The 25,422-nt window shown below is 51.4% G+C and overlaps 1 protein-coding gene across 3 annotated transcripts; it reads right to left on the bottom strand.

Moving 5' to 3' along the window:
- Nucleotides 1-1,925: 1,925 nt before the first annotated feature.
- Nucleotides 1,926-25,422, bottom strand: MAP3K8 (mitogen-activated protein kinase kinase kinase 8). 3 transcript variants are annotated; one of them, XM_058669668.1, is made up of 8 exons: nucleotides 25,072-25,422; nucleotides 21,554-21,903; nucleotides 14,184-14,351; nucleotides 12,365-12,626; nucleotides 10,920-11,026; nucleotides 4,727-4,879; nucleotides 3,438-3,684; nucleotides 1,926-2,075 (listed from the first exon to the last, which is right to left on the bottom strand). In XM_058669668.1, the coding sequence occupies exons 2-8, from the start codon at nucleotides 21,887-21,889 to the stop codon at nucleotides 1,942-1,944; spliced, it is 1,407 nt and encodes a 468-aa protein (XP_058525651.1). In that variant the 5' UTR covers nucleotides 21,890-21,903; nucleotides 25,072-25,422; the 3' UTR covers nucleotides 1,926-1,941. The 3 variants fall into 3 exon arrangements, with proteins under 3 accessions (XP_058525651.1, XP_058525652.1, XP_058525653.1); XM_058669669.1 differs by lacking the exon at nucleotides 25,072-25,422 and adding an exon at nucleotides 24,683-24,993; XM_058669670.1 differs by lacking the exon at nucleotides 25,072-25,422 and adding an exon at nucleotides 22,115-22,478.

The raw sequence follows: 25,422 nt of genomic DNA, 5'->3' as shown, positions 1-25,422 counted from the left end.
CCAACCCCAGTACCCATGAGTGTTGGAGGGCTCATGGTCATGCCTAGCTCAGCCCATCACCACCCTCAACTCTTAACCAGCAGAAATTGCAGTTCCACAGGGGAGGGCCCACATACCCCTCACGGAATCTGCCCTGGTTCTCTCACATGCAGTTTAGTGTCATGGCACAGCCTAACATGACCCCCATCCCCCATTCCAACACTCACTGGCAGTTACTGTGATATATTCATGTCAAGTAAGCCCCCAGCCCACCTATGCACTGGTGGGTGGTGGTCAGCAGTGGTCGATGCTAATTCCCCCAGCTCAGGTCTCCTGCTTGGGTGAATGCATCAGTGTGACTCAGAAAAGTCCTACGGCTTCCCCTCCTCCAAACTGCTTGGCCACAGCCCCCTCTCTTACCTTCAAGTATGGTGGTCTTGTTGGTAAAAATCACCCAGAAATCTTTCTTCACCTGCAACATATTCCCTTAGCGGTCCTCCTTCCCTCACATCCCCATACTCCCTTCCCTGATTAATCCATAGTCCCTGTGCCCAGGAGCACATGGGTTCCCCAGCTCAGTCTTCCTAAACCCAGCCGTCTGATAGGGTAACAGGTTGGCCTGTGCTCTGCCTGCCCACCAGAGATCTAAGATCATAGACGGGTTCCCAGATCTGGCCCTCTGGCACACGTGTGGGTCTGGCACCTTACCTCTCCACTCACCTGGGACACAAAGGAATGCACGAGACCCCTCGCATGGCCCACAGGTACACCATGCTAAATGGGGCCTTTTCCTGTCCCCTCCCCACCCGCCCTTAGGACTGAAACATGTGTGCAATCTCCAGCCCGCTCTGACAGCCCCCAGCATGAGTCCCCAGACACCACAGCTCAAGCAAAAGAGTAAAGCCGCTGGCGGCTCTGGCTCCGCAAAGACAGAAAGAAAAGAACCACACTCTTGACAGCCATTAAGACAAAATACTGAATTTATTCCATAGATTTGACCGGTCACTGTAAATACTCAGTAAGAACATATTTTACAAAGTTAAATATATATATATGTTTATATACAAGAAAGGCCCACAAAGGCAATTGATCGGAAACATACACAGTATGCCATTTTAACCTACAAACACTGAAAAGAAAACAATCGTTAACAATGATAAAAAGTAGAATCCCCAGTAATGTACGGAAGTGTCCATTTTCTTAAAAGTCAGTCTCATCCTTTGGGATGTACAGAAACGATGTGGTTTCACACAGTTGTCTCCTCATTCAAAACATCACGTTTTAAATGCCTGCAGCATAGCATGTACATGACACAGTGTTTCCATAGGAACAGAACAGAAGCCACCACTGAGTGGCTGGCATAGATGGCTCTGCGCCCAGCCCAAGGGCCACGTGGGGGACGCTAGCAGGGCCTATCGCAACCACGTTCAAGTTGTCCTCTCACCCAACACACACGATCCGCCTGCACTCACCTCTCCCGATGAAGGCGCTACAAGTGGCCACATAGGACACACCAAACGATAGCTCCAGCTCAAGGAAGAGCCCCCACCACACACACACACACACACACACACACACACACACACACACACTTAAATAAGACCTATGAGCAAAGAGGAGGATCCCTGGGATTGGCATCTTTTTTTACATTTCTGAGCAAAGTGCACAGGGAATGGTGGTGGGTGAGTAGGGAGTGTTAATCACCTGGGACCATCCTACAGTCCCAGCACCTGGGATATGAGAACCTTGAGACATGGGGCCACCCCAGAGGAGCCCCACAAGACAAATACTCGGGAGGCCACACCCACACGACCAGGTCGCGACAGCCCATGCAGTGGCCCCCTGAGAGATGACCCAAAGTGCCAGCCACCGCCATCGTGGCACGCAGTCAGCGGAGGAGCTTCCAGCGGACCCCGGTTGTCCTGGCTGACGGCGCACATGCACAGACACCGGCACCAGTCATCAGCCGTATTCCAGCGTTGGGGGACCCCGCACAAGGTTGAAATAGCCGGCCAGGGCACCAAGGTCGATGTAGAGGGAACGCTGTCTCCTCAGCACATCCGACTCCTCCGTGCTTCCCGTGCATGATGAAGCATCTATGAAGGAAACGCGGACAGTGTCAGACGTGGGACCACGAGGCAGCGAGCAAGCAGCCAGGCCTCCATCCGAGGGGACCTCCGGGGTTAACAACAGCCAGGCCTCCATCTGAGGGGACTCTGGGTTAATAGCAGCCAAGCCTCTTTCTGGGAGGTCCCAAGTTAACAACAGCCAGGTCTCAGTTCGAGGGGACCCCAGGTTTAACACCAGCCAGGCCTCCATCCGAGGGATCCTAGGTTAACAGCAGCCAGGCCTCCATCCGGGGGGGGGGGGGGGCCTGGGGGTAACAGCAGCCAGGCCTCCGTCCGAGGGGACCCTGGGTTAACAGCAGCCAGGCCTCAGTCCGAGGGGACCCCCAGGGTTAACAGCAGCCAGGCCTCCATCTGAGGGGACCCCAGGGTTAACAGCAGCCAGGCCTTTTTCCAAGGGGACCCTAAGTTAACAGCAGCCAGGCCTCATTCCAGGGGGCCCCTGGGGTTAACAGCAGCCAGGCCTCCATCTGAGGGAGCTCCGGGTTAACAGCAGCCAGGCCTTCATCTGAGGGAGCTCCGGGTTAACAGCAGCCAGGCCTTTTTCCAAGGGGACCCTAAGTTAACAGCAGCCAGGCCTCATTCCAGGGGGCCCCTGGGGTTAACAGCAGCCAGGCCTCCATCTGAGGGAGCTCCAGGTTAACAGCAGCCAGGCCTCCATCCAAGGAGACCCTGGGTTAATGAGGGACTCATCAGGCTGTGCTATGTTCACGGAGGAGGACACAGTTGGATGTGCTCAACAAAGTCAGCAAAGTTGACTCAACAAAGATGAGTCAACAAAGAAACTGCTTAGAAATCCTGACGTGTTTTCCAGCCGCCCAGAGGGTGGTGAGGATGCCAACATGCAGGTTTGGGGAAATATGGGTGAAGAACGCCACCGTTTGTTAATAAAAAAACAGCCACTTTGCTCACTGCTGCTGGCACGCACCCTCCGTTGCCCATGAGCTGCCATGCAGTGTTAGTGCACAGGAGGACAGAAACGCAAGCGACTTCCAGCTCACCACTGCACCTGCCCAGAGCTACACCCAGAACAAGAGCTCAGCCCTGCACTGCTGGCAGAATCATCCCACGGGACATCTGTTCTAAAACTCTAATGAGAGTGTCTATTGAAAAACACAAAAAGAATTGTAAAATCAGCAGTTGCTACCAACACCTGTTCCTAACATGGTGGCAAATTAACCCACCTAAAAAACAAACAAACAAAAAAAAACCAAAACAGTGCACTTTGATTTGTGTGGCAGCAAGCATTTCTGCACAAGGTGGTGGGCACCCAGGGAGGCACCCAGAGAAGAAGGCAGCAGCAAGGAGCCCCACCAGGAGCCAGATCCCTACCCGCGATGTTCTCAGGCAGCTCCAGCTCCTTCCGGCTCAGCAGCCTCTTGCGCTCAAGCAGGGCCGAGTCCAGGCTCTGGCAGCGTGGTTGGTCCTCCGGAGGTGGGTTCAGAGCCTCATGCTTCAGCAGGTCAGCAGCGCATGGACGGTGGCCAGGGTTCCTGGCTAATGCAGCTTGCATCAGCGCTCGCAGGCCCGGGCTGCAATCATCGGCGATATCTTCTAAGGGAGGAGCCTGCTTGTGGATCTGTCACACAACAGGTACTCTCAGCATTGGCCATGGGATGCAGGCTACCTCCCCCCGCCACACACACACACACACACACACACACACAATGCACTCCAGTGCCAAGGGACACAGAGGGAATTTGTTCCACCTCACGTGCCCACAGCAAGTTCTGGAGCGCTTGGGAAAGTCTATGGGAAACGTGTCTCGTGACAAAGTAGAAGGAGCCGATGTGGTGGTACAACAGGTGTAGCTGCTGCCACAGGCAACACTAGCATTCTCTGTGAGTGCAGGTCGGAGTCCTGGCTGCTCCACTTTCAGCTCCCTGCTAATGAACCAGCAGATGGAAGATTCTCTCTCTCTCTCTCTCTCTCTCTCTGTCTCCCTGCCACTGTGCCTTTCAAATAGATAAATCTTTTTTTAAAAAAAATGATTTCAAAAAATATACTGCACCAAAATGAATCTGTCTTCACTTCATCACAGAATGAACTATTCTTTTGGTTTTTTTGTTTGTTTGAAAAGCAAAGGTACCGAGGGAAGGGCGGAGAGGGAGATCTTCCATCTGCTAGTTCACTCCCCAGATGGTTGCCACACAACAAAGCTGGGAGCCCAGAACTCAACCCAGATCTCGTGCGTGGGTAGCAGAGACCCCAGCACTGGGGCCATCACCTGCCACCTCCCAGGGTGCACATGAACAGGGAGCTGCAACTGGAGGTGGGACCAGGACCCCTTCCCAGGCACTCCGCTGACACAAGATGTGGCTATCCCCAGGGGCCTCTTTAGCTTTGTGCCAAATGCCCATCCCTTTGTCCTACAGTGCAAAGTGTTCAGTGAAACAGCTACAACTTTGTCTGATATCACTGTAGCACCTCGTGACCTCACATGGACTGATGCCAAACTTATGCCCGCCACAGAGCTCAGCCCACTGCCATGGAAACAGCCACGCAGTCTCCCCACATGCAGGAAGAACCTGCAGCCTCCTCTCCCGGGTCCCCACTTCCGCCTCCCCTGGTTTAGGTTCCTCTCCTCCAACCATCTCTGCCCAGGGTGGACTTCCACTTACTATGTACAGGTAAGAGGGGTAGGCTGAGCGGGGGTAGCGCTTCACCCAGGGCGGCGTGCCCGTCTGCATGTGGATAAGCGTGGCGCCCAGGCTGTAGATGTCTGCCTTTGTGGAGTGGCCCCGGCACAGGATCACTTCCGGGCTCATGTAGATCTGAGGAGAGACAGATGGCAGCAATGTCAGGCCTTGCACCTGCTCCTCACTGCCCTGGCTCACCCATCATTTCAGCCACACGCTTCATCTCCTTTGCCCTGTCCAAGAAGGATGACTGGGCACCAGAGAACCACGGCCTAGTGGCCAAGGGCCCAAGCCATAACCTGTCTGTGATTTTTTTCCTGCACACAACCCAGGAATGCTCTATGTCTCATGTCTAAGTCACCAACTTGCCAAACCTCTCAATATCTGTGGTGGCAGAAGCTGAGAGAGAAAAACTTACAAAGAACAAAGTGTATGGGCAGCAAAAGTGACCCTACTCAGTCATTTCTACAAATGTGCATACGGATAACAGTTTGAATCTCAGCTGTTCCACTTCCCATCCAGCTCCCTGCTTGAGGCCTGGGAAAGCAATAAAGGATGGCCCAAAGCCTTGGGACCCTGCACCTTGTATGGGAGACCTAGAAGAAGCTCCTGGCTCCTGGTTTTGAACCAACTCAGCTCTGTCCAATGCAGTCACTTGGTGAGTAAATCAGTAGAAGGAAGATCTTTCTTTCCTTCTCTCCATAAATCTGCCTTTCCAATACAAACAAATTAAAAAAAAATGCACAGTCACTTTGTTTAAAAATTACATGAAGAATCCAAGGTGTCTTAAAGAATTTACCATTAACAAAAATAAGGAATAAATCTTTTTTTTTAAAAGTGATTCACTTTCACTTAAAATGAAAAAGAAGTTTTTACTTCCAAACTTAAGAGAGGAACAAAAAAGATCAAACATGGTGATTAGTGAGCTAAACACAGATTATTAGCTGGCCCAGACACATTCAAGGGGACTTCCAAAAGTTTATGGAAAGTGAAATTAAAAGATAAGTTTGGGGAGAAATATTTTTAAATGCTCATGTTAGTTTATGCATTTGTCATCAACTTTTAGAAGGCTGTGTGCATGCATGTGTTTCAAAACATTTTGCACCAAATACATATTATTTTTTAAAAAAAAAAGATAGTGATCTTCCATCACACTGGTTTGCAAACCCAAATGCCTGTGACAGTTGGCCAGGCCCAAGCCAGGAGCCAGGAGCCAGGAGCCAAGAGCCAGGCCCAAGCCAGGAGCCAGGAGCCAGGAACTGCATGCCCGGGGAGCCTCACCACCACCTGCCCCCGCAGGGAGCTGAACAGGAAGCCCCATGGCATGGCATGGCTTGGCAATAAAGGATGCAGGCAGCCCAGCAACAGCACCAGACCCGCCTATTCCATTCACTGTGAAATGCGGGCAGTATTCTAACGACAAGTAAAGGTGAAACCTCTCTAATCCTAAAGCCGAAACGTGAATTGTCCAATATGCCAAGTTTTGTGAGTGGTGTGACGCCACATGCTAGGAAAGGTACCTGATGCCATGTGCCAGGAATTAGTCAAAAATACAGGAACACTTAAAAGATCCCTGCATAAAACTGCACTGAGCTATGACAGAAGGAAAGAAATCTGAAGGAATTTCCTGTTTACAATTTGGACTCCTTCCCCAAGATCTCTTGTTGCATATGCAAATATACTCAGCTATACCAAGCTCTTAAAATAAAAAATCCAAAAACTTGCACTCTTGAGAGTTTCCGTTGAAGGCCAGGGACCCTGCTGCTTCAGAGATCGCGGGCTTCTGGTCACGTGAACAGGGAGAAAGGGGCGAGAGTTCCCGGAATTCAGGTCTGAGTAACCAAATAAAGAGGCAGCTGACAGAAGCTGGGGAAATTGTCCTGCTTCCCCAACCTCCCCCAGCTCAGCTCCTTCCTACCAACCCACTTCCTGGCACACTTGGTTTCTGCTCTCAGGGCAACCAAGTTCCTCATTCTCCAAGGTGCCCCCTTGGAGCCAGAGGCAGCCTACTGGAGGGTAAAAGGGCTTTCTCAGGAAACGCAACCCTAACAAGCAAAAACAAGGAAATGCACAATAGTGTCTTCCTAGGCAATGATAATGTACCCTACCTATGCTGACTAATGCTAGAGAGGGCAGATGGCCTGTTCAGCGCTCCCGCCACCATGAGACAAAACTGGAAAAAAAAAAAATGCAATAGGGAAGCCACCTGTGTTCCTCAACCCTAAACATAAGGCAAAGCATCCACTGTGGGGGACCCACAGCTCCTGTGTACAGGTGGCTGGACAGACCCGGGTAGTGTCTGTAGACGCCAGCACAACGTCCGGCCCCCAAGGTTCATGGATCAGAGCAGTGAGCAGCAGTGTGAGCAGCAAGCAGCACACGCATGTGTAAGTGTGAGGTTCAAGGTCAAGCCCTAGGCACAGGCCTGGTGGGACTCTCCAGGAGCCCTGCACCCTCAGGCAAAGGAACTAGGGCCAGGATTGCTGAGCTGGTGGCAGCCCCTCCCCTCTCAGCGTACCAGGGGATGTGCCTGGAAAGGCCATGACAAAGCAAAGCACATTCCGGGTGGGGCGGGGGGGGGGGGGAACAAAACAAAACAAAACAAAAAAACCTAAAATCCCTGCATCTGAGGTACCTTCAGAAAGTTCACGCAAAGGAGAGCTGCAGGGATTTCAAGATTGATTTTTTGCACCAGAATCACCTGCTGTTTCAGTTCCATTTTTTTTCTGTGAACTTTTTCCGAGAGGGGAAGAGACTGTGGGTAACTCTGTGAGCGTACGTGTGTATACATGAACTTACAGACGCAGAGGAACATCAGAATCATAAAAAGAGGACCCTGTGATCAAAACAATTCTCCCCTGTCCTAACAGGCCCTGTTGACTTGTCCCTCTGAACCATGTCCCCAAACACCAGAAGCCTCAAGCAGATGCCAGGTCACAGCTGCATACACATGACAGGGTGGCGATGTCACAATGATTGCACGTGCCGACGGAGAGCGAGTGGGAGAGCAACTCAACAGGTGACCAAAGCTTTACTTCGGAGCCACTGCAGGGACCCCAGCATCATCACCAGCTACACGGAAGGCGTGTTGTGGACAAGTGCAGATCTGAGGGTGGACTTGGTCTAGCTCTGGCTGACTGGCACTTTCCCCAAGTGTTATGAGTAGTCTCAGGAACAGCTGCCTTACCTGGCTCTTTGCCAAACTTCAATTCCTAAGAAGAGAGCTGAGAGCCACCAACCAAAAAGTCAGTGCTGCACTTCATTTTAAGCACGCACACACACACACACACACACACACACACACACAAAATTTCCATTTGCTGAAAAGCACTTGCGACAAACTTTGCCCGGATTGAGATAAGTTAGGATTTCATACAACTGTCTGCTGTGCTTCCCAGACCCACATCTGTCCACAGCATTGCAACATGCTGGCTAGATAAGCATTTCCCGTCTCTACTACCACAAGCAATCTGCGTCTCCAACTGGCTGCCGGGATGAAAGCGTGGAATCCCACATCTCTGATCAATTCCCGACTCAGGCCAAACCATGCTGGCTTGCTTTTCCCAGCAAGCACACTGCAAGCATTCCGTGTCAAAGTTGTATTCTGCTAAAACAGACTTAAGACAGAAACCTAAGCACCTTAAAAAAAAAAAAAAAAAAAAAAAAAAAAAGCCTAGAGTTTTGCCTTCTGCATAGTATTGGCTCAGGGGTGATGTCAAGGGTGATATCAATAGCCTCCTCTCAGGATTTTCCAGTATCAGCCAAAACCCAGCGTTTCTGCCCCTGCCAAGAGTCCTGGCCTGGAACAAGTGACGACTCTGGGCAGATTGCTTTGATTTTTTTTCACTGCAGTTTAGTCCAGGAAGGCACACAGCATCAGCTGGACCGAGAGTGGCCGGGCTGAAGGCCAAGACCAAGCAGGGTGTAAGCACTTGCAGCTCAGAGAAGGAAGGGGATGAGGCCGGGCAGCTTCCGGGGGCAGCTGGAAAGCTGCCCACTCCCCTACCCGGTGCTTGGACCGGCACTCTCATCATCAGGATCTGCTGTGACTTCCCCTCGGGTCCACAGGGAACACAGGTGCATTGCACCTGCTCCAGGGACCACCAAAGCCTGTGGTCCTCACTGGCCACCTGAGACACCTGGCCCATAGCAGACCCTCCCCAGACCTTTGCTACATGATCCAGAGAGTCCCTCTCCTAACAGCAGCACTCAGCAACATCCTTCAGTGCCCCCAGCCCAGCTCAGTGCAGCTCAGGAGCACTTTGAGATGCGGGACAGGCACCTTTGATTTTTTGTTTGTTTTTGCTTCACAGTTAAGTTGAATCTTACAACTGCTTTCTCTCTCCCTGTAAGATTTAGGGTCACTACTTTGGTTATATTATAGAATCCCAAGGATTAAAGATAGGCTTTTTTGAAATTTAATAAGGGCAGGTGCTGTGTCATAGTAGGCTAAGCCTCCGTCTGTGGTGCTGACATCCCATATGGGTACCAGTTCAAGTCCTGGATGTTCTACTTCCCTTCCAGCTCCCTGCCTGTGGCCTGGGAGAGCAGTAGAGGATGGCCCAAGTCACTAGGTCCCTGCACCCACGTGGGAGACCCGGGAGAAGCTCCTGGCTCCTGGCTTCAGATTGGTCCAGCTCTAGCCACTGTGACCATTTGGGCAGTGAACCAGTAGATGGAAGATCTCTTTGTGTCTCTCTGTGTAACTCTGCCTTTCCAATCAAAAAATTTTTAATAACAATTTTTTAAATAATAATTTTTAAATAAAATGTTCTAATTAAAACATTTAAAGACAGGTCTTTGTGGTCAGCCCTCCATAAACGTTGGTGACCATGATAAATAAGACTGGCAGTGATGTAAAATGTTGTGATATTAGCTACATCAGTAATAGATTTTAATGACATTTAAAAGTAACCTAACAGGGCCCGGTGCGATAGCCTAGTGGCTAAAGTCCTTGCCTTGCACCTACCGGGATCCCATATGGGCGCTGGTTCATGGCAGCCCTGCTTCCCATCCAGCTCCCTGCTTGTAACCTGGGAAAACAGCCCAAAGCCTTGGGACCCTGCACACATGTGGAAGAGGCTCTGGGCTGTTCGGATCAGCTCAGTTCCAGCCGTTATTGTCACTTGGGTAGTGAATCAGCGGACAGAAGATCTTCCTCTCTGTATATCTGACTTTGCAGTAAAAATAAACCTTTAAAAAAAAAAAGCCTTCTAGTGGTGGAATCTTAGGCTTAGACTCTGAAACAGGGTTCAAGTGTGGAATAGGTCACCAGCTGAGTAACTTTGGGTACTTCATTGTAATCTTTTAAGTCTATTTCCTTTTTGTAAAATGAAAACAATAAAAGAGTATTCGCACATAACAACATTCATCAACGACATGGCTGTTGTGAAAAGCAACCGAGAAAGTTCCTGTGAAAAAGTAACTGTAACACTGTCAGTGTTTTTAAAATGACCCTACAGATATCAAGGATAAAGTACCCCTTATCTGAAAGGCTTAGAATAAGAATGAATTCAGATCTGGGAATTTGCTCAATCTGGCAATCTTGGCACATACTTTGTCGGCTAACCACCCCTCAACCTGAAAACCCGCTGTGAAATCCAAAGAGGCAGAGAGACATTCCACCTGCCGGCTCACTCGCCAAACGCTCGCAAGAGCCAGGGCCCAGCTGGGCCAAGCCAGCAGCTGGAATTCAGTCCACCTCCCCACAGCTGCTTGAGTCAGCCCTGCTGCAGGAGTGGGGGGCTCTGGGGTGGGGAGCAGAGGCAAGTGGTGAACTCAGGGGCTTGAATGTGAGCTGCTGGCATCCTCAGCCAGGTCTTTCCTGCCAGGTCCCAGGAACCCAAAACGTGCAGAGTGCTGACATGATACCCAAAACATTTCCAATGTTTCATGTTTGGGTTCAGGAGTGCTTCATTTATGACCTGTCTTGATCACTTCCAAGGACTTCAATGAAATAGATCACCAGGAAGGTATTACCATCATCGCCAAGTATAGAACAGGAAAACTAGTACAAGAGGATAGCATGTGCAGTTGGTGCTCACTAGCAGGCATGACATGAGTTTCCATGATAAAAAATGACTTAAAACATATTTGCACACCCTCCCGTTGTCCTTCCCACGGTAATCCTAGAACATTCTCAGATACCAGGCCCCTTTCCCAAGGGTAGCATTACCTCTGTCCCCCGGAGGTCCTTGGGAAAATAGATATCTTCGGTCATCTGAACGCTGAGGCCAAAATCCACCAGAACAGCTTTCGTGGACATGAAAACAATGTTGCTAGCTGTAACAAGAGGGAGATGCTTAGCCCAGAACCGCCCGCACACCCACAGGTGAAACACAAACACCACCTACACGCAAGTCTCAAACTGGCACAGGCTACGCCAGAGGCAAGAGAAAGGATGAATTTTGCTGAGAATTTAGGTGCTCCATTAAGCGTCTGGCCAAAGAGGGGTACCGTGACGTGTGATGCTCGCTACAAGTGGTGCCCAAGTGCTCGCAACTCCAGTTCTCAGGCATAAACATTTCTACTGTTTCCAAGCCACCCTGCTACGACCAAAAGTTACATAGCTACTTTAGATAGCAATCCCTGCTACAACCAAAAGTTACATAGCTACTTTAGATAGCAATCTCTTCTTTATCTGAAATCGAACCAGTGTGCAAAGCTGAAAAGCTATTTGCTTCTCAAAATATCAGGGCTGTGGGGGGTGACGTTTGAGCTGAGCCACTACTTGCAAATCCGGCATCCCCCTTTCAAAGCGCCAGTTCCAGTCCCAGCTCCTCCACTTCCCATCCAGCTCCCCGATAGCGCACCTGGGAAGGCAGCAGCAGAAGATGGCCCAAGGCGCTGGGTAGCTGCCACCCTCATGGGAGGCCCAAGTGGAGCTCCTGACTTTGGCTGATCCAGCCGGGGCCATGGAGGCCACTAGGGGAATAAACCAACAGACGGAAGATCTATCTATATTGTTTCCTTTTTCTCTGATGTTCCTTCAAATAAGTAAAATAAATATTTTTTGAAAATAAATGCATGATGGAGACACTGCATGACTCAAAAGGCTGATCCTTTGCTGGCAGGTGCCAGCATCCCATATGAGAGCAATTCGTGTACCAGCTGCTCTATTTCCAATCCAGCTTATGGCCTGGGAAAGTAGCAGAGGATGGCTCAAGTCCTTGGGTTCCTGCCCCACCTGGGAGACTGGAAGAAGCTCCTGGCTCCTGCCCTTGGATCAGCTCAGCTCCAGTCATTGTGGTCATTTGAGGAATGAACCAGCAGATGGTAGATCTTTGTCTCTCCTTCTCTCTGTAAAGCTGCCTTTCCAATATAAATCAATAAATCTTCTTAAAAAAATCTTTAAAACAAACAAACAAAAATTTTTGCAATGCATGCTACCATGAATGTGTATGGGCGTGTCACGCTTAGCCCAGAGCCCTGAAAACAAGGGCCCAGGCAGAGCCGAACAGCTCATGCTGAAACCCTTTCACAGCTGCTGCATGGCCAGCTCAGAAAGGCCCAGTAAACCCATTCCTTCTGAGCCCTGTCTCCTCCAAGGGGCTTCAGGGAGTCGCCAGGGCCCGTCTATCCCTCTGGCCTCAACAGGGAGTTGCCCTAGCAGATACTCACGTTTAATGTCGTGGTGGATCACCTTCTTGGAGTGCAGGAAGTCCAGCCCCTTGAGCACGTGCTTGGTGACCCAGATGATCTCGAATTCCCGCATGGGGCCACAGCTCTCCAGCTTCTCCAGCACGGAGCCTCCCTCACCAGCTTCCATGAACAGGTGCACTGTCTCGCCCCACAGGACGGCGCCATACAACTCGGCGATGTTCTCGTGCCGGAAGCACGCTTGGATCTCCACATCGGACGGCTTGAATTGATCCACCGGGATCTGAGACACAGAAGCACCAAGGGAGGAATTCTTAGCCACTCCCAGATCCCATCGAACATTCCCTGACATAGGTCCACCCACCATCTGGAGAGGCCACTTGGGCCCTGGGGAAAGGCCACACCCATCAGCCTCAGCTCTGCTTTTGTGTTGGCTGCAGGCGGGAACATTGTAGCCACGAAAGAAGCCATTTCAGGATGGGTGCTTACTGCTGATGGGCCCTAAGCACCTCAAAGTCTCGGGATTTTATCCTTCAAGCGACATTCTCTTGAGGCTTTGGGGGATGGGGGTGGGGATTTGATCATCTGTGTGCTTTTTCAGTTTTAAGAAAAGTATGGTTTCGATATCAAGTGCAAGTGTGGTAAGGCAAACAACCCCCACAGTTCTTCTCCCATGCTTTTTGTAACCCAGGTCTCTGGTTCCCACAGCTAAAAATCAACTGAGGCAATACTCTCCTTGCAAGTGTTAACCACCTTACTATAAGTCTTCCCGGTGTTCTCTTCAGTAATAGATGTTCTTGCAAGTCTTTTAAAAAAAGGAACCAATGAGACCAAAACGTTGTGTTTGTCTCATTAGAATCACTAAAAGCCGAATGTAACATTCTGCAATGATGATTACTTGAGAATTTGTAATTGAGAAGTTGGCAAGGAGGAGACAGAGGACGGAGAGGGAGAGAGAGAGAGGAAAAACAATTTGCCAACTCTTTGCTGCCTGTTGCATAAAAATCCGGGAAGTTTCCAGCCTGGACCTCTTCACCACACTGGCACCAACGTGCTAAGCACCCAGCTTTGGGCTTTCAGTGACCACAGAGCCATGCCCCACGCCCGTGGGGTGGTGTGAAATTATTGGGTCACAGGCTTGGGAGTACCTGGCCTCTTTGTCATCACAGCTGCACATGAACTCCGCCTTTTAAATGACAGTCCCAGGAAGCCTTCTGCCTCTCAGCCTGGCCCCCTCCCAAGTGGGTGGGGTGAATGGAACAGCTGTTGGGGTGCAGGCTAGCTCCAAGCCTCGGCCCCACCCCACCCAGCAGGATGCTGTCATTCAGGCCCTGCACTGTGCTCTAATTAGCTATAAATCAGCTCTGCACCTGAGTAAAGGTTTTAGGGTTGAATGCATTCCAAAGAAATCCAGAATTGAAAAAAAAAAGTGCATTGTGTCGCAGCAGGCAACACTGACACCTTCAACACCAGCATCCCGTATGGGCGCCACCTCAAGTCCTGGTTACCGCACCTCCCATCCAGCTCCCAGGTAATACGCTTGCAATCAGCGGGAGATGGCCCAAGTGCTTGGGTCCCTACCCCTCCCAACCCAGGACACCCAGATGAAGCCCCTGGCTCTGGCCCAGTCCTGGCCGTTCCAATCACCTGGGGACTCAATCAACGGATTTCACATCTATCTACATGTCTCATCCTCTCTGTAAAATTCTCCCACATAAACAAATAATCTTACAAAAAATGGGGGGGACTAAGGCAGAACACCCTTTGAAACCCCATCAAAGAACTTTGGGTCGCTGCAGATAAACACACCACGCGAGCCGCCAGCTTAAAAAACACGCACCAGCTTACACGCCATTCTCTTCTTTGTCTTTATATCTTGGGCCAAGTACACTTTGCCAAAGGCCCCACGCGGCACAAAATTGGAGCCAATATTCCTGTAAGTGAACTTCCAGGGGACGAGCAGCACGTCCGAGTCGATCTGGTAGCGTCCGTTCTGAGGAGTGATGACCTAAGAAGGAAGCCCAGTGGGGAGTGAGAACAGTAGCAGAAGCAGCCCTCCCGGGAGAGCCGGCAGCCCCACCAGCACTCATCCGTGGCGGTGGCCACTCACAGGGCACGTGTCATCTTCCCTCTGTATCAAGGCTATATTTAGAACTTGAGCAAGACAGAGAAAGCTTGAGACAGGTGCGTATCCTTGGCCCAGCCCTGGTTGTATTTCCACCTCCTGATGAGTAATGAATTGCCAAAGAGAATCTAAAGCGCATTGTTTATGTAAAACAGTCCACCTCATGTCACCCAAAGGTTTAAAATAAAGACAGCCTACGTGTACAGCATGCATGCCTGTGCGTTGAATCGCCTGTCAGAACGTGTGAACCTGTCTGTCTACATACCTGTTACCGATACACAATGCACAACAGAGAGAGTGGAAATTAACCGGCGCAGTCACAGCAGCTGCGGGAACACAATGCTGGGCGGCAGCTGGCCTTGCTACCTTTCACATGACACACGTCAGAATTCTTTCTCATCCACTGACTCATATCTTACTGCTTGCACACACTCTTGTGTGCCAGGCGCCGGGAGTCCTAGCATACACAGGGTCAGGAGCAAGGGCTTGGCGACCCCTGATCATCAAGCGCTCAGTGACCCCCGACCACCAAACCGAAAGTGCACGAGCCAGGGAGCATCTGGAGTCCAAAGGCTGCGGCAGTCAGTCCCTGCCTTAACGATGGTTAAACTTCGTGATTTCCCAACTTTACAACGGTGTGAGAGCCACAGGCACTTGGGGTCTTTTCTGTGGCCTGGCCTCACGCAGTTAAGACCTTGACAGCAGCAGCAGCAGCAGCCAGTGGAACCCTGACTCAGCTCCACGGTCTCAGGGGCACACGGCAGACATTCTACAGTGGATGTGTGTTCTGGCTTTCACGTCCTGTAGGTTAGTTAGGCTCAATGTGGTTTTTACTTTGCAGCACGTGACTTCAGCGCATGTTGGGTCACATCTGCCCATCTCAATTTTTAAAGAAGAAATAAATGTGAAAAGCCACAGAAACCAGGACTTGGAACCCATGCGTAAAAAACAAGAAAAGTCTGCAGTATTCTTCCAAACAACAGTCAGAAGCAAGAGCAAGTATTGTGGCACAGTGGGTAAAGCTGCCACCTACAAGGCCAGCATTCCACTACGAATGCAGGTTCAAGCCCCAGTTGCAGCAGTTCCAATCCGGCTCCTTGCTAACGGAAAGCAGCAGGAAAAGGCCTAAGTGCTGAGGCCCCTGCCACCCACATGGGATTGACCTTCCAAATAAAAAAAAATAATAAAAATAAATCTTTCTTATAAAAAAATCAGTTTTTTCCTAAACATAATTAGCAATAGCTGGATTCAGATTATGGATTGAAGAAACACGGAACTCTGAAGTGCCACAAAGTTATTTCAAGCACAGGAGAAGCTGGAAGGGAATGTGACAAGTTCCCAAAACTACACGCAGCAAAAGAATGGGCCCTGATCACACAGGTGGATGCCGGGACGCAACACACAGGCACTGCCACGGGCATAAAGCCCAGGGACCACAAGATTACTCAAGCAGCCATGCTACTGCTAATTTTAGCCATTCATCTCACAGAGAGTTGTGCTCACTATTAGGGAATAAACCAGAACTCTACACCCAGAAAGGTAAATCATTGCAGTGAAAATTTCAACATATTTTTAATGTTTTCTTTTACGCATTTAAAAGGCAAAGAGACAGAGAAAGAGAGAGATGTCCCATTCATATTGGCTCACTCCCTAAATGCCTCCAACAGGCTGGGATGGGCCAGGACCACGCCAGGAGACACCTGGAACTCCTCCTGGGCCCTCCCAGCTGCTCGGGTCATCACCTCTTGCCTCCCAAGCATCAGCAAGAAGCTGGGATCAGAGGCAATCCTTGGCACTATGATGAAGAAACAGAAGATTCGCTGAGAGCTTCTGCCACAGGGACTCCAGGAAGCGCCCTGCTGGAACTACACAGGAGCAGCAAGCTCAACGCAGAGCTGGGTTGAAGTCCAACTTGCAAACATCATGTCCAGGGGCTGCCACCTCCCTGTAGCCAGTGGCCACTTGCCCCTAACCTACCCCAACCCAAGCTCCTGCCCTTCACTGCCTCTGCATGTAACAGCTTTCACTGTGACGATCCACTACGAGCCAGGGTTCCTCTAAATGTGGCCCAGGAGGAAAAAAGGCCAGTCACTGTGACACAGAACAAGGAGGGTTCAGGATTCTACAGCCACAAGGTTGTCTTCTTGTCTTCACTCCAGGGGCTCCACCAAATGACCCCCTCAAAGGACCCCTCCACGCTGCCAGATCTTCACTGCACCCAAGACAGCTTCAGGGGCACTCAGGAGTCACAGTGTGGGTGAACAGAGGACTCTGCACAATACCCACCTCCACCATCCACACTCAGTGTGTGAGCACACAAGATGTGCCGTAAGGAGTAAAGCTATGATTTACATGATTTATTGCTGAGTGTATTAAACACTGGGTGTTAGGGGATCCTCTCTCATGGTCCCAGCCGATCAAAGACCCCAGTCTGGACCATGTCCCTTCTTGCACTCTTTTTTTTTAGGATTAAAACACAGGACTAGCACTTCAATGGACTTCAATTCTTCCTAACCAGTGCGGGGCTGGGGGTGGTGTGACAGCTCAATTGCTTAATCTTCCCCTGCAAGTGCCAGCATCCCTTGTGTCTGCTGGTTCATGTCCGGGCTGTTTGACTTCCCAATCAGCTCCCCGCTTGTGGCCTGGGAAAGCAGTCGAGGATGGCCCAAGTCCTTGGGACCCTGCAGTCATTTGGGAGACCCAGAAGAAGTCCCTAGCTCCTGGCTTCTTTTCAGCTCAGCTCTGGCCATTGAGGTCAAGTGAGGAGTGAACCAGTGAATGGAAGATCTTTCTCTCAGTCTCTCCTCTCTGTAAATCTACTTAGCCAAAAATAAATAAATCATTAAGTATATATATATGTACATCTGTGTAAGTTGTATATAAGGAAGAAGGTGCCAACAGTCATACCCAGACACAGATGATTAGGGCCTTGTCTTATTTCAAGTCCAGATCAGAACAGTGCACCAGAAATCACAGTCAAGGGCTGGGGTGAGTGACAGGTGAGACCTCAGACTTGAGCCCCTCTGAGGTTTGCCCTGAAAAGCCTGACTCCAAGACGGCCCCAAGCATGAACCCTCAGCATCTCACACTTGCGTCTCTCAGCCCATTCATTCATGCCTGCCTGGCAGCTCACTATCACCAGCGTCCCAGAGGGGTAAGCCCTTGGAACCTATCTTAGACTACTCCACATGCGCAGTGTAGGCACGCATCTTCATTATGCACAACCTGTAGCATCCAGATATCAATAGATTCCTAGACTCACCGGCTACTGTCCTCTACCGGGTCTTGTTGGACTCCCACGGATATTTAGGAAAATAGAGCACACTTCCCACAGAACTACAGGCACAACCACAGGTACAACATGCCCAGGTTTCAGGGGATATAGTTATTGCTGGGGTCTCCAGCTTCGCCAGCACTGGGGACTGAACACACCAGATCTCCAGGCTCTGGGCTTTTTGCACTCACTGCTGCCTTCATCTGGGGCCTTCCCCTCCTCTCCACCTTCCCCTCTCCCCACCCCATCATCTTGTACCAACTCCAGCTCTGCCACGCTGCAGACCTCAGCATGGGCATTCTGCCTTCTGCACCTGTGTGCTCCCTCCTCTCCCCCAGTCATGGATGTGGGAAGGAACCCTGCTCGCCAAGCCCCAGAACTCTCCGCCCTGGCCTCCGGTGCACAGGGACTGCCATGTCATGCACCTGCCCCAGCAACACAGGCACCTAGCTCCCAGCGGCCCTGCCCCTGCAACATCTGGAAAACAGCCCAAGATGCCCGGGCTACTACTTAGCAAACGCACAGGTAAACAGGAGAATCAGAGTTCCCCGCCCCTCAGCAGGCACATTACAAAGACAAATTTGACCTTGAGACCAATCCAAGTGGGTGGTCGGTAATGAGATGGTATATTCCAAAACAGAGCAGAAAACAGAAAACGGATCCCAGAAACAAAGAAGTTGTGATAGGGCGGTGGTAGAGGATGATGATGAAGGAAAGGTCTGGAAGGCAGGGAGGATGAGGCGAGGACACCACCTTGTCACACACTGGCTGAGATTGAAGGCCTCCCTAGCTATGTGTGAAGCACAGAGCTGCAGAAACTCATAGGCAATCACAGTGCTTTATCTGGCCAGGACAGGAAGTTGAACTTGGCATCCAGGCTGCCAAATGATTCCTGGTGAGGCCGGGGGTGTTCACACTGTGGGTTTGCTTTTTGATTCATCTGAGAAACGGACCGATCTCCCACACTGGTTCACTGCACAAATGGCAGGCTGAAACCAGGAGCTGGGGACTCAGGGTAAGTCTCCCATGGGCCGGGGGGTGTAAAAGGAACCCAATTAACTTGAGTCATTTGCCGTCGCCGCCCAGGGTCTGTACTGGGTCAGGAAGCCAAAGCAGGGGCTGCACTCATACACTCTAATGGGATGCAAAGCCATCCCAACCAGCATCTTAACCCTGGCCAGGCGCATCCCCACACTGTAGACTATAACGTAGATTTTAATTCCATTATGATTTTTTAGCCTTCTTGCTAAAACAGAAGAGAGATTTTAAAAAGGTCACGGGAAATGTGTTACGAAAGGAAGGCTGTGAGAATTTCAAATTGGTTAGCCTCCAAAGAAACATATCTTTAATTGACCATGAACTTTTGGAGATACCCTTGTATCTTACATGCTTGGTCATTTTTGTAAAACAATAAGATGTTTAAAGCATTCACAATAGCTACCTTTCTGCTGTATGTCCTAGGCTTAAATTTTCTCCTAACCGTGTCTGTGCGAGTGTGTGTTCGCTCACACAGCAAGGTCCTAGGGCAAGGACTCGCCACTTAGCCTTGGCTGATGGCACTTCCGCTTCCTGTCCTACTTTCTCTGCCTTTCTGCCCTAGCCTTTCCAATCCCACCCTTCACAAAGAATCTTCAGTGGGGGCAGGGACTGAGGCCGAGCAGGTTAAAGTCACTGGCCGGGATGTCCACTGGTCCAATCCAAGTGGGCTCGGGCTCTTCCAAGTCAGCTTCCAGCTGATGTGGGCCCCGGGAGGCAGCAGTGGCAGCAGTTGACGGCTCAAGTCCTTGGGGCCCTGCCACCCACATGGGAGACCCAGACTGAGCTCCTGGCTTTGGGTAGGTACAGTCCCAGCTGCATTTATAGTTCTGACAGCATTTGGGGGAGCGAAGCAGCAGACAGAAGCAGTCTCGCTCTCTTTCTCTCTCCCTCTTTATCTGCCTTTTAAGTAGATGAACAAAAATACAATATAAAAAATAAACATTTTTGGACCTGGCGTGGTAGCCTAGTGGCCAGAGTCCTCGCTTTGTACATGCCGGGATCTCATTTGGGCACCAGTTCTTTTTTTTTTTTTTTTTTTAAAGATTTATTCATTTTATTACAGTCAGATATACACAGAGGAGGAGAGACAGAGAGGAAGATCTTCCGTCCGATGATTCACTCCCCAAGTGAGCCGCAACGGCCGGTGCGCGCCGATCCGAAGCCAGGAACCTGGAACCTCTTCCGGGTCTCCCACACGGGTGCAGGGTCCCAAGGCATTGGGCCGTCCTCGACTGCTTTCCCAGGCCACAAGCAGGGAGCTGGATGGGAAGTGGAGCTGCCGGGATTAGAACCAGCGTCCATATGGGATCCCGGGGCTTTCAAGGCGAGGACTTTAGCCGCTAGGCCACGTCGCCGGGCCCTGGGCACCAGTTCTAATCCCAGCTGCTTCACTTCCCTTCCAGCTCCCTGCCTGTGGCCTGGGGGAGCAATGGAGATGGCCCCAAAACCTTGGGACCCTGCTCCCATGTGGGAGGCCCAGAGGAAGCTCCTGGCTCCTGGCTTCAGATCAGCTTAGCTCCAGCCATTATGGCCACTTGGGGAGTGAACCAGAGGATGGAAGATCTTCCTCTCTGTCTCCTTCTCTCTATACAACTAACTTTCCCATAAAAATAAACAATCTTTTTTAAAAAAATAAATATTTTTAAAAGCTTCAGGGGGCAACTGCTAGGTCCTCCTTATAGTTTTCCTGAATTGTCTCCGTGAACTCCCAGGGAACAGCTAAAGCCTGTTTCGAGTCAGTCTGATAAGCCAGGGGCTTGGCCACAGACGCCTCGCGCCCTGCTGGTTGGCCAACAAGAATCCCATCCGCTCTGCAGGCCTTCATCTAGAGCTCATTCTCACAAGTGAGAAACAGAGAAAACCTGCTCCAAGTTCAACTGAATAGACCGAAGGAAGTCCTGCCGGGAGGCGGAAAAGAAAGCAAGTGGCTTTTAAGAAAACAATTCACCATGTGCTGTCCTGCGTTACCGTGCTGTTCGGCCCTCAGTGCGCGTGATACAAAAACAAGAGTGTCAAGTGGTGACCAACCCCCAACGAGGGCCACATGGCCATCCAGCGACACTCGAAGCAAATGCTGCCGACAAGCATGGCGTCTAAGCACCATCCCCCCCCCCCCCCCCCCGTGGCACAATCATCTGTTGACCTTTAGCCAGCACCTGTTCACCTGTGACACACTGAGTGCCTCCCAGAACCCTGTGTGGCCCCTGACACAGCACTGGCTCACAGACTGCAGCCACAGAGCAGGGTCAGATGCTGCATTCCAGGCATACTTGAGATGACTAACTGAACCCAAAGGGCCATTCCTCCTGGGCTAATTACAGTGAACCTGCAGAGGGCGACAGACTGTCCGCAGACTGAGTTTTTGGCAAGAAGTCAGTTGAGTAGGTGGTCATGCTGGAGGCTTTACCAGATGTGACAAACAACTGAGCCCTCAGAATCATGCAGGGCAAACCCAATGCTCACTCTCCCTGCCCCCCACCAGCTGAAGGCTTCTCAACCAGCCCTTCTCTCCCGCATCAATAATGCGTACATTAATAAATTATTAAATTAAGGCCCACTCTCTGTAATTACCTACTGGGAGAACTGCTACCAACATGGAAATTTTAAGAAAGACTTTTTCTTGTTTTATTTTTGCATCTCGAACACAGACATGACCAATGCAGACACTATTAGAAATCATACCTAGACAGCCAGTCGACCCAAGTTCAATGTCACTCTGCAGGAAAAGAATCTGCAGTGCTCACAGTTCCACACACACAACATGCAAACATACCATGTTTAATAAAACTCCAGATTCCTGGGGCCGACTGCTGTAAAAACGCTTTGCCGAATTGGAGATGTGGTTTGCGAACGCCAGCAGGTCATCCACCGTGCCGTACCTGACCGTGGACAGCCACGGCCCCTCCTGGCCGCTGAGCAGCAGAGAGTCCGCCCGCTCCTCGTTCTCATTACCGTCCGGACACACGGTCAGGAGGCTGGGCTCGTACACAGCCGGTTCTTGGCTCCCGTACAGATCCTCCATGATGTCTATGACATCGGACACACTGAGATGCTTCATCAGTAAGTCGATTTCTTCTTTGTTGTCGCTTCCAGTGCTCATGTACTCCATCACGGGTGCACTTGCTAGGGGAAACAGAGACTACCAAGACTTACTGAGGGGTGACAGTCACGTTTCAGGAAATGAGTGTCTCAGCCTGCACTCTGGAGCAAGAACGCTTGGTGACAGTTGGTGCGAGTGCAAGTTCATGGACAGTGGGGAGTGCCAAGGGACCTCAGAGAACCTTCCATCCAGCTCACTTTGCAAAAGCAGAAACCTGAGACCCGGAGCATGCACCTGTTGGGAGTTGGACAGAACCCAGACTGGAAGCAGCTTGCAGATCTGAGGGGCTCCAGGCTTCTCCTTATAGCCTCCGGCTCCCTCCTGCAGCTGGAAAGAGAAAGAACACAAGGCCCTGGGAGCCGGTGGCAGACACGAGGTTAGGCCTTTGGAGAGTTCCTGATCCAGCCTGCTGCAAGGAGACACATCTCACTACCTCCAGGGACAAGTCCTTCACCCTCTGCCGCAGTGGGCCCCTCTGTGAGAGACCGGAAGGCCTGCACCCCGAGGGGCCCCAAGGTTCACTGATTGTTCACTGCCTTCCCTTAGGAGCTGCACAAATGGAAAGAGACCCAAAAACCTAAATCTGTCACAAGACAAGATGGAGGCAGGAGCACATGTGACTGCAGGGGGCCTTCCTTGTCCCCAAATAAAGCGGTTCTGAATTCCATTTTTTTTTTTTTTGCAACCTTTCTGAAGTCCCATTGTTTTGGCTAAAACTGCATTTTAGGTGTTTGGTTTTTTTTTTTAAGATACAAATGAGGTGCCATCCTAGTGGAGGTGGGCGTGGCGCGGACATCTGATAAAAATAGGGGACAGCAAGGGGAATTACACAGCGATGGTCAAAGGAGAAAAGATATAAGGACCTAAGAGACCTCTGCTGCAACACATCCCGTCCGTCCGTGCGCTTAACCAGCGGGCTTGATAAAGGCCAGAAACAGCTGTGCACTTTTTCTGACAGATGCTTCCGTTTCTTAACATCCCCTCCATCCCTGTTGTGGAAGCACCAGCCATGCATCACCAATCAGCGGCCACCTGCCTCCGAGGCTATCTCCTTCCACAGAATGCACCACGGCACCTAGTGCTACCATTAACTGGCGGGGGTCCCATGGGGGGACCCTGCAGAGAAGACTCTGCCTGGGCTCCCATCACACACCCCACTCTTACGGTGTGGACAGGGGGACTGCCTGCTTAACGTCAGGCCAGCTCCTTCACTTGTACACACGCCACCTGTCAAAGGGAGCCAGTCACTGCACCTGGCTCACAGGACAGTTTTGAGGCTAGTTCATGGTCACCAGAGGCTGAGAGAGAGAGGTGGGCAGCGGGGGGCAGGGGGAGGGGGCGCTAAGCAAGCCAGCGGTCAGGTGTAGCTGCCTTGTGGGCACGAAAGAGAATGACTGAGTTAGCGACAGAACACCCTGGCTTTCAAAGACTGTCTCAAAAACCAGAGACAAAGAAAAAAGGCAGACTCGCTTTGATGGCTCATTATCACTGCAAGTCCATCTTACACATCCTTGAAGGGGCTGGAGTTGGCATGGCGTGGTGCTGAGAACCTGGGCACAATCAAGGCACAAATGCCTTTGGTTTCACCACGTCTATTTAGTTGCAGTTTCTGTTTGTAGGCAGGACTAGAAAAACAGAAGTTAAAACAGAAACAGTGGAAGGCAGGGTCCTCTCCCCTCCCACATCTCCGCCACCCTCCCCGAGCTGGGAAGATTGAAGGCTACGGGGACTTAACAGAGGTGACAGAAAAGTTCCTAGGACTAGCCGAGAGGGGGAGGGAGAGACAGGCATTCGTGCAGGTGGATCCTAGGGGAAAGACGGGTTTTAGTTTCTTAACTGTGCAGTCGGAAGCATTTCTACAGAAAACCTAGAGATTGGATCTCTGTCGGTCCATCTGTCTGTCCGTCTGTCTCTAACATACACACACCCCTACAGGAGAGAGAGGGACAGGGCAGGTCCAGCAGCGCCTGACTTGACTTCCCAGCCCGCACCGCTAAGTCCTTAGCAACACCAACTCAGCTCCCAGGCAACCCTAAAGACCAGTCAGCCCCACACTGTTGCAAAGAAAACCCAGCAATTTCCAGCCTGCAGGAAGCAGACAAACTTAACTTCTCATCAGTGCCGGGAACGAGGTGGATCCCAGAAGTTACTCCACTTAGGAACAATTAAGAGCGGAGAGGGATCCTCAGACTCCCTAACACCACAGAAAACTACACCCGTCTTAGAAACCCAGGAATCAGCAAGAAAGAGAGATGAGATTCCTCCCTGATCATGCGATACTTGGCACATAAAAAAGAACACAAACATCAATGAAAATGACCCTAACAACAGAGGGACCTGCCGGGCTTCAAACAAGGCTCAAAACATCTCCCGTTACCCCCCACCCCGTTTAAAAGATCCCCCCACCCACCCAATCACCCCAAGGCTGGAATACGTGGACAATGTCCCCACCCACCCGCTGCCCGGGGCGAACCTCTGACCTGCGCTTTCCTTTTCAAAAAGCCCCTGCATGAGGCACTGCAGCCACGAAAACCTCCAGATGTCTCAACTATTCAACTCTCCCAACTCTACTAAGTCCTTAAAGGTCAAAGCTAGAAAACTCCGCACAGAAACTCAGTCCCTGGGAGAGAGCTGGAAGGGGGCTGGAGAGAGAGGGCAGGGTCAGTTCCAATCAGAGGACACCTAACTTGGCAACCAGACGGAAGACCCGGGCGTGCACGCACAAACAACAACAAAACTGTGAGCTTTGCTTTCTCGGACCAAACTTATCTCTCCCTCAGCCCCCACCTCCAAGGAACTCACCGGACCTCGGCCAAGAAGGGCTCGGCGGTCCGCAGCAGGACGCGCGGGCACCGCGAGGTCCCCTGCTTGCTTCGCGCTCAGCCGGGACCCGGCACCGGAGATCCGGGAAGAAGAAGGAGGTGGTGGAGGAGGAGGAAAGGGGAGGAGCCCGAGTCTCCACCGCGTGAGACCCTTGCGCAAGGTGCTTTCCAGCCGTGCCAGGCTGCAGCGAAGGACGTTAGCTTGCGCAGCGGCCCGCGGGCTGGGGGAAGAGGGGTACGCCCCTGTCTCCGCGCCCCCCGCCTAGGTCACCCTTATGCAGGTGGTGAGGCGAGGAAGAGAAACACTCATCCAGGGGTGGCCAAGCCATTTCGAGCTCCTGCCCCGCCTCCGGTAGCTGGGTGGATTACCTGCTATCTCCAGGGGCTCAGCACTTTTTCCGTGGACCACCAACACCTCGGTGCGCAGCGTGGGGCCGGTCCTCCACGGCCGCGCACGCAGGGTCCCGGTGGCAAGGTGGCGGCTGCGGGAGCCGCAAGGACCAGAGCCAGGGCGCCGGGTTCCAGCGCGTGACGCGACGGCCAGACCCGAGCAGGCCAACTATACCTCGGGCCGCGCACTCGGCCCCTGACTCAGGGCGTCTGAGCCGGCCCAGGGGCGGTGCAGCAAGTGCCTGCCTTCGCCTCCCCGCCTTTTCCATTTCCCCTTTCTCTTCGTAAACAGAAAGAGGTCGGCCGGGCCGGCAGGGGAAGCCAGAACCC

The sequence above is a fragment of the Ochotona princeps genome, chromosome 10, assembly GCF_030435755.1.
Source record: "Ochotona princeps isolate mOchPri1 chromosome 10, mOchPri1.hap1, whole genome shotgun sequence".
Classification (NCBI taxonomy): Eukaryota; Metazoa; Chordata; class Mammalia; order Lagomorpha; family Ochotonidae; genus Ochotona; species Ochotona princeps.
The sequence above is the reverse complement of the archived record's forward strand: the minus strand, read 5'-3'. Positions and strand labels throughout refer to the sequence as shown.